The sequence below is a fragment of the Xenopus tropicalis genome, chromosome 7 (genome assembly GCF_000004195.4).
Source record: "Xenopus tropicalis strain Nigerian chromosome 7, UCB_Xtro_10.0, whole genome shotgun sequence".
In the NCBI taxonomy this organism is placed as follows: domain Eukaryota; kingdom Metazoa; phylum Chordata; class Amphibia; order Anura; family Pipidae; genus Xenopus; species Xenopus tropicalis.
The window spans coordinates 6355345-6364671 of record NC_030683.2 but is presented as its reverse complement, the minus strand read 5'-3'; the positions used below and the strand labels follow the sequence as shown (position 1 = coordinate 6364671).

Genomic DNA, 9327 nt, shown 5'->3' with positions numbered 1-9327 from the left:
TGCTGGCTACCATGTACTAGGGGGGGCACCTGCTGGCTACCAATGTACTAGGGGGGGCCCTGCTGGCTACCAATGTACTAGGGGGGGGCCCTGCTGCGCTACCCAATGTACTAGGGGGGCACTGCTGGCTACCAATGTACTAGGGGGGCCCTGCTGGCTACCAATGTAACTAGGGGCCTGTGGCCATGTACTAGGGGGGCCCTGCTGGCTACCATGTACTAGGGGGGCCTGCTGGCTACCAATGTACTAGGGGGGCCCTGCTGGCTACCAATGTACTAGGGGGGGCCCGCTGGCTACCAATGTACTAGGGGGGGCCCTGCTGGCTACCAATGTACTAGGGGGGGGCCCTGCTGGCTACCAATGTACTAGGGGGGGCCCTGCTGGCTACCAATGTACTAGGGGGGGGCCCTGCTGGCTACCAATGTACTAGGGGGGGCCCTGCTGGCTACGGCTACCAATGTACTAGGGGGGGCCCTGCTGGCTACCAATGTACTAGGGGGGGCCCTGCTGGCTACCAATGTACTAGGGGGGCACTGCTGGCTACCAATGTACTAGGGGGGGCCCTGCTGGCTACCAATGTACTAGGGGGGCACTGCTGGCTACCAATGCATTAGGGGGGCCCTGCTGGCTACCAATGTACTAGGGGGGGCCCTGCTGGCTACCAATGTACTAGGGGGGCCCTGCTGGCTACCAATGTACTAGGGGGTCCCTGCTGGCTACCAATGTACTAGGGGGGCACTGCTGGCTACCAATGTACTAGGGGGGGCCCTGCTGGCTACCAATGTACTAGGGGGGCACTGCTGGCTACCAATGTACTAGGGGGGCATTGCTGGCTACCAATGTACTAGGGGGGCCCTGCTGGCTACCAACGTACTAGGGGGGCACTGCTGGCTACCAATGTACTAGGGGGGCACTGCTGGCTACCGATGTACTAGGGGGGGCACTGCTGGCTACCCATGTACTAGGGGGGGCACTGCTGGCTACCAATGCATTAGGGGGGCCCTGCTGGCTACCAATGTACTAGGGGGGGCCCTGCTGGCTACCAATATACTAGGGGGGGCCCTGCTGGCTACCAATGTACTAGGGGGGCACAGCTGGCTACCAATGTACTAGGGGGGGGGGCTGCTGGCTACCAATGTACTAGGGGGGCACTGCTGGCTACCAATGCATTAGGGGGGCCCTGCTGGCTACCAATGTACTAGGGGGGCCCTGCTGGCTACGGCTACCAATGTACTAGGGGGGCCCTGCTGGCTACCAATGTACTAGGGGGCCCTGCTGGCCAATGTACTAGGGGGCCCTGCTGGCTACCAATGTACTAGGGGGGCCCTGCTGGCTACCAATGTACTAGGGGGGCACTGCTGGCTACCAATGCATTAGGGGGGCCCTGCTGGCTACCAATGTACTAGGGGGGGCCCTGCTGGCTACCAATGTACTAGGGGGGCCCTGCTGGCTACCAATGTACTAGGGGGTCCCTGCTGGCTACCAATGTACTAGGGGGGCACTGCTGGCTACCAATGTACTAGGGGGGGCACTGCTGGCTACCAATGTACTAGGGGGGGCCCTGCTGGCTACCAATGTACTAGGGGGGCACTGCTGGCTACCAATGTACTAGGGGGGCATTGCTGGCTACCAATGTACTAGGGGGGCCCTGCTGGCTACCAACGTACTAGGGGGGCACTGCTGGCTACCAATGTACTAGGGGGGGCCCTGCTGGCTACCAATGTACTAGGGGGGGGGCCCTGCTGGCTACCAATGTACTAGGGGGGCCCTGCTGGCTACCAATGTACTAGGGGGGGGCTGCTGGCTACCAATGTACTAGGGGGGCACTGCTGGCTACCAATGCATTAGGGGGGCCCTGCTGGCTACCAATGTACTAGGGGGGGCCCTGCTGGCTACCAATGTACTAGGGGGGCCCTGCTGGCTACCAATGTACTAGGGGGGCCCTGCTGGCTACCAATGCATTAGGGGGGCACTGCTGGCTACCAATGCATTAGGGGGGCCCTGCTGGCTACCAATGTACTAGGGGGGGCCCTGCTGGCTACCAATATACTAGGGGGGGCCCTGCTGGCTACCAATGTACTAGGGGGGCACAGCTGGCTACCAATGTACTAGGGGGGCCTTGCTGGCTACCAATGTACTAGGGGGGGCTGCTGGCTACCAATGTACTAGGGGGGCACTGCTGGCTACCAATGCATTAGGGGGGCCCTGCTGGCTACCAATGTACTAGGGGGGGCCCTGCTGGCTACGGCTACCAATGTACTAGGGGGGGCCCTGCTGGCTACGGCTACCAATGTACTAGGGGGGGCCCTGCTGGCTACCAATGTACTAGGGGGGCCCTGCTGGCTACCAATGTACTAGGGGGGCACTGCTGGCTACCAATGTACTAGGGGGGGCCCTGCTGGCTACCAATGTACTAGGGGGGCACTGCTGGCTACCAATGCATTAGGGGGGCCCTGCTGGCTACCAATGTACTAGGGGGGGCCCTGCTGGCTACCAATGTACTAGGGGGGCCCTGCTGGCTACCAATGTACTAGGGGGTCCCTGCTGGCTACCAATGTACTAGGGGGCACTGCTGGCTACCAATGTACTGGGGGGGGGGCACTGCTGGCTACCAATGTACTAGGGGGGGCCCTGCTGGCTACCAATGTACTAGGGGGGCACTGCTGGCTACCAATGTACTAGGGGGGCATTGCTGGCTACCAATGTACTAGGGGGGCCCTGCTGGCTACCAACGTACTAGGGGGGCACTGCTGGCTACCAATGTACTAGGGGGGGCCCTGCTGGCTACCAATGTACTAGGGGGGGGGCCTGCTGGCTACCAATGTACTAGGGGGGGCCCTGCTGGCTACCAATGTACTAGGGGGGCACAGCTGGCTACCAATGTACTAGGGGGGCCCTGCTGGCTACCAATGTACTAGGGGGGGGGCTGCTGGCTACCAATGTACTAGGGGGGCACTGCTGGCTACCAATGCATTAGGGGGGCCCTGCTGGCTACCAATGTACTAGGGGGGGCCCTGCTGGCTACCAATGTACTAGGGGGGGCCCTGCTGGCTACCAATGTACTAGGGGGGCCCTGCTAGCTACCAATGCATTAGGGGGGCCCTGCTGGCTACCAATGCATTAGGGGGGCCCTGATGGCTACCATGTATTAGGGGGACCCTGCTGGCTACCAGCCAAAGTCCTTTGTACTGGTGGGAGGGGGGCCCAGAAAATTTAGTTGTGAGGGGCCCCGTGATTTCTGATGGCAGCCCTGCACTTATATCAGTATTTCATGTGGTTAGCGGTTGCAACAATTGTTGCTACGATTGGCTAGTTATATAAAATGTAGCTTATGTAACTTGTCAGGGCAAGATGTCAGTTGTGCAGCACTATGAGGAAAGAAGAGATCGCAATTCAAAATGGAGAGCACTGGATAAGGTAAGTATCTTTCTTTTTACAGCATTTTCAGGTAAGTCACGATTGTAAAAAACCTTTGCAAAATAATTGTGTCAATAAATTACCGATAAACAGACTTTCGTGTATTGTCATGTTTTCGAGACCATTGACCACAATAAAGGAGCTTACCACTTAAACTACTTTTAATTAACTTTTGCTCCTATTGCGCCAAATTTCAACTGATTATACCGAGAGAATTCATTTGGGAACTACATTTACCCACAAAAATACTCAAAGCTCATGTCCCTCCAGCTGCGGCTTCTGTACAACTCCCGGTGCCCCTAATTCAGCTCGTGTCCCTCCAGCTGCGGCTTCTGTACAACTCCCGGTGCCACTAATTCAGCCCGTGTCCCTCCAGCTGCGGCTTCTGTACAACTCCCGGTGCCACTAATTCAGCCCGTGTCCCTCCAGCTGCGGCTTCTGTACAACTCCCGGTGCCCCTAATTCAGCCCGTGTCCCTCCAGCTGCGGCTTCTGTACAACTCCCGGTGCCCCTAATTCAGCCCGTGTCCCTCCAGCTGTGGCTTCTGTACAACTCCCGGTGCCCCTAATTCAGCCCGTGTCCCTCCAGCTGCGGCTTCTGTACAACTCCCGGTGCCCCTAATTCAGCCAGTGTCCCTCCAGCTGGGGCTTCTGTACAACTCCCGGTGCCACTAATTCAGCCCGTGTCCCTCCAGCTGCGGCTTCTGTACAACTCCCGGTGCCCCTAATTCAGCCCGTGTCCCTCCAGCTGCGGCTTCTGTACAACTCCCGGTGCCCCTAATTCAGCCCGTGTCCCTCCAGCTGCGGCTTCTGTACAACTCCCGGTGCCACTAATTCAGCCCGTGTCCCTCCAGCTGCGGCTTCTGTACAACTCCTGGTGCCCCTAATTCAACCCGTGTCCCTCCAGCTGCGGCTTCTGTACAACTCCCGGTGCCCCTAATTCAGCCCGTGTCCCTCCAGCTGCGGCTTCTGTACAACTCCCGGTGAACATAAAAGTTCATGGAGGAGCCAAATAAGGGCTGTGATTGGCTATTAGGGGCCTCTATGCACCCTATCAGCTTACAGGGGCTTTATTTGGTAGGAAATCTTGTTTTTATTCAACCAAAACTTGCCCCAAGTCAGGAATTCAAACATAACTACCTGGTTTGGGGGCACTGAGAGCAACATCCAAGGGGTTGGGGAGCGACATGTTGCCCCTGAGCCACAGGTTGGGGATCACTGGTCTATTGGGTAGCCCCTATGGGGACTGGCAGCCTACAGGAGGCTCTGTTTGGCAGTACACTTGGTTTTTATACAACCAAAACTTGCCCAAAAGCCAGAAATTCAAAAATAATCATTTGCTTTGAGGCCATTGGGAGCAACATCCAAGGGGTTGGAGAGCAACATGTTACCCCTGAGCCACTGGTTGGGGATCATTGCCCTATAGTTTTGCCCTGGCACACAGGACCCCTTTATACACCTTCCCCACCAGTGGTTCAGGCTGACAGCCCATTTATATGGCTGGGGGGAACAACACTAGGACTAACAATGGAGTAATCAGGCAAGTGGAGCCAAAACTGGCATCAGTGCCCTGCTGTATATGTGGCGGCCATTGTTTAGTGGGGGCACGATTGGGGCAGGTCCCTGTGCCTAGCAAATAGCCGAATGGGCGCTTTAACCCTTTCATTTACCCCTGGCTCACTTGCTAAGGCATCACCATAGGCACAGGGTTAATGCTGATGTTCCATAATGCAGTATATTTCATGACATGGGGGGGTACAGCTGACATTAGCCCCCCCATACTGCTATTAATGCTGTATAAATAGATAAGGCAACTAGAAAGCCTTGCAGTTGTATGTTCATTCTATGTCCCCTTCTGTACAGGGCTGTGGGTATATTAAATATGGCCCGGCCCAGCGGCTTTATGTGGGGGCTCCATTATATGAAGGCACTCACTGGCCAAGGGAGTCAGAGGCTGCTGGGAGTTGTAGTTGAACAGCAAGCACAGGCCAGCCCAGCAGCTTTATGTGGGGGCTCCATTATATGAAATAAGGCACTCACTGGCCAAGGGAGTCAGAGGGTGCTGGGAGTTGTAGTTGAACAGCAAGCACAGGCCAGCCCAGCAGCTTTATGTGGGGGCTCCATTATATGAAATAAGGCACTCACTGGCCAAGGGAGTCAGAGGGTGCTGGGAGTTGTAGTTGAACAGCAAGCACAGGCCAGCCCAGCAGCTTTATGTGGGGGCTCCATTATATGAAGGCACTCACTGGCCAAGGGAGTCAGAGGCTGCTGGGAGTTGTAGTCCAACAGCAAGCACAGGCCAGCCCAGCAGCTTTATGTGGGGGCTCCATTATATGAAGGCACTCACTGGCCAAGGGAGTCAGAGGGTGCTGGGAGTTGTAGTTGAACAGCAAGCACAGGCCAGCCCAGCAGCTTTATGTGGGGGCTCCATTATATGAAGGCACTCACTGGCCAAGGGAGTCAGAGGCTGCTGGGAGTTGTAGTTGAACAGCAAGCACAGGCCAGCCCAGCAGCTTTATGTGGGGGCTCCATTATATGAAGGCACTCACTGGCCAAGGGAGTCAGAGGCTGCTGGGAGTTGTAGTCCAACAGCAAGCACAGGCCAGCCCAGCAGCTTTATGTGGGGGCTCCATTATATGAAGGCACTCACTGGCCAAGGGAGTCAGAGGGTGCTGGGAGTTGTAGTTGAACAGCAAGCACAGGCCAGCCCAGCAGCTTTATGTGGGGGCTCCATTATATGAAGGCACTCACTGGCCAAGGGAGTCAGAGGGTGTTGGGAGTTGTAGTTGAACAGCAAGCACAGGCCAGCCCAGGCACACACCGCATTACGGGCTCTGGTTACGGTACAGCTCCCACCCTAGCACCCTGGGCCCCTCCCTACACACCCCTGCGAGCGGCTCTGCTAGCGGTACTTCCATCCCCATGACAGGGCCGGCGGCCATTTAGTTGCTGCCAGCTATGCTATGGCTGGCAGCGGGCAGTACCTCACGCCTCCCGGTACCACTAATACCCCATGAGTCAGGGTACGGTCAAGCAGTTCCCAGCCCTCCCCAGAACTTTCCAGCAGCAGCAGCTCCTTCCAGTCACCAGGCCCCTCCCATCTAAGCACATGGCTCCGCCCCCTTGCCCGGCTTTCCTTCTTTAGCGCTACCCGGCTCCTTCCCTGTGACAGCCGCCCCTCCCACACATCTCTCCGGCCCTGTCATATTTAAGTGCCCCGCCTTCCCCGCGTCTGTTGTGTGACTTCTTGCTCCGCTGATGCCCCGCCCACCTTGCCCCTTGTCACACCCCTTCATTCACTAATGGGTAAGGCAAACCCTGTCACTCTTCTCTTGCCACGCCCACATTTATGTTAGACCCGCCCCTCCGTAGTGCGCCGGGTGTCCCCTGTCAGTCTCAGAGAGTCTGCAGTCCCTTCCAGACATTTCCACCCCTTTCCCTGGCGTCACCGGCTACAATAAGTAGCGGAGAGAGTTCCGAGTATGGCCTATAGCCCTGTGTCCCGGAGCGGCATGAACACTCATCAGGGTTCCGTAATGCCCACTAACAGCGACCCGCTTCCACCTGGCTGGGAGATGAAGTTGGACCCACAGACCGGCTGGCCCTTCTTTGTGGATCATAATAACAGGATCACCACTTGGACTGACCCCCGGCTGCAGGACACCGGCAAGGTATCTGTGTAGTAAGTACTGAACTACAACTTCCAGCACCCCCTTACACTCACTCACACCAACAGCTTCAATGGTTCTCTGGGAAGGGACTAGGGCTGTGGGATAGCAGGTATAGTAGGGAGAGATGGTGCCTATAGTAGCAGTGGGGGGATAATAGCCTCTGGGAAGAGACTGGGGCTGTGGGATAGCAGGTATAGTAGGGAGAGATGGTGCCTATAGTAGCAGTGGGGGGATAATAGCCTCTGGGAAGGGACTGGGGCTGTGGATAGCAGGTATAGTAGGAGAGATGGTGCCTATAGTAGCAGTGGGGGATAATAGCCTCTGGGAAGGGACTGGGGCTGTGGGGATAGCAGGTATAGTAGGGAGAGAGGGTGCTATAGTAGCAGTGGGATAATAGCCTCTGGGGAAGGGACTGGGGCTGTGGGATAGCAGGTATAGTAGGGAGAGATGGTGCTAAGTAGCAGTGGGGGGATAATAGCCCTCTGGAAGGGACTGGGGCTGTGGGATAGCAGTATAGTAGGGAGAGATGGTGCCTATAGTAGCAGTGGGGGGATAATAGCCTCTGGGAAAGGGACTGGGGCTGTGGGATAGCAGGTATAGTAGGGAGAGATGGTGCCTATAGTAGCAGTGGGGGGATAATAGCCTCTGGGAAGGGACTGGGGCTGTGGGGATAGCAGGTATAGTAGGGAGAGATGGTGCCTATAGTAGCAGTGGGGGATAATAGCCTCTGGGAAGGGACTGGGGCTGTGGGATAGCAGGTATAGTAGGGAGAGATGGTGCCTATAGTAGCAGTGGGGGGATAATAGCCTCTGGGAAGGGACTGGGGCTGTGGGATAGCAGGTATAGTAGGGAGAGATGGTGCCTATAGTAGCAGTGGGATAATAGCCTCTGGGAAGGGACTGGGGCTGTGGGATAGCAGGTATAGTAGGGAGAGATGGTGCCTATAGTAGCAGTGGGGGGATAATAGCCTCTGGGAAGGGACTGGGGCTGTGGGAAAGCAGGTATAGTAGGGAGAGATGGTGCCTATAGTAGCAGTGGGGGATAATAGCCTCTGGGAAGGGACTGGGGCTGTGGGAAAGCAGGTATAGTAGGGAGAGATGGTGCCTATAGTAGCAGTGGGGGTGTAATAGCCTCTGGGATGGGACTGGGGCTGTGGGATAGCAGGTATAGTAGGGAGAGATGGTGCCTATAGTAGCAATGGGGGATAATAGTCTCTGGGAAGGGACTGGGGCTGTGGGATAGCAGGTATAGTAGGGAGAGATGGTGCCTATAGTAGCAGTGGGGGGATAATAGTCTCTGGGAAGGGACTGGGGCTGTGGGATAGCAGGTATAGTAGGGAGAGATGGTGCCTATAGTAGCAGTGGGGGGATAATAGCCTCTGGGAAGGGACTGGGGCTGTGGGATAGCAGGTATAGTAGGGAGAGATGGTGCCTATAGTAGCAGTGGGGGGATAATAGCCTCTGGGAAGGGACTGGGGCTGTGGGATAGCAGGTATAGTAGGGAGAGATGGTGCCTATAGTAGCAGTGGGATAATAGCCCTCTGGGAAGGGACTGGGGCTGTGGGATAGCAGGTATAGTAGGGAGAGATGGTGCCTATAGTAGCAGTGGGGGGATAATAGCCTCTGGGAAGGGACTGGGGCTGTGGGGATAGCAGGTATAGTAGGGAGAGATGGTGCCTATAGTAGCAGTGGGGGGATAATAGCCTCTGGGAAGGGACTGGGGCTGTGGGATAGCAGGTATAGTAGGGAGAGATGGTGCCTATAGTAGCAGTGGGATAATAGCCTCTGGGAAGGAACTGGGGCTGTGGGATAGCAGGTATAGTAGGGAGAGATGGTGCCTATAGTAGCAGTGGGGGGATAATAGCCTCTGGGAAGGGACTGGGGCTGTGGGATAGCAGGTATAGTAGGGAGAGATGGTGCCTATAGTAGCAGTGGGGGGATAATAGCCTCTGGGAAGGGACTGGGGCTGGGGGATAGCAGGTATAGTAGGGAGAGATGGTGCCTATAGTAGCACAGGCAAATGCCTGGGCAGGAACCCATGGCAACCAAGTAAAAATTGGCTTTAACAGTGCTTTCTGCTGCTCACTTAAAAAAATGCCAATTAGGGATTGGCTGGTATGGCTTATTCCCTAGGTTAAAATGTGACTGGCTGTTGGTAAATAAGCCCCATTAAGTTGCGCTTAGCGCTGGGAGAGTAGATCAGTTATACTATGCATTTCATTTGTTAGACCCCCCCAATGC

The 9327-nt window shown here is 56.2% G+C and overlaps 1 protein-coding gene across 1 annotated transcript in view; it reads left to right on the top strand.

The window, feature by feature from the left end:
- Positions 1-6823: 6823 nt before the first annotated feature.
- The window catches only part of bag3 (BAG cochaperone 3), a 13003-nt gene continuing 10499 nt past the window's right edge, over positions 6824-9327 (top strand). The window contains 1 exon segment of the mRNA NM_001126827.1: positions 6824-7087. Coding sequence (NP_001120299.1) covers positions 6899-7087 — 189 coding nt within the window. The 5' untranslated portion in view covers positions 6824-6898.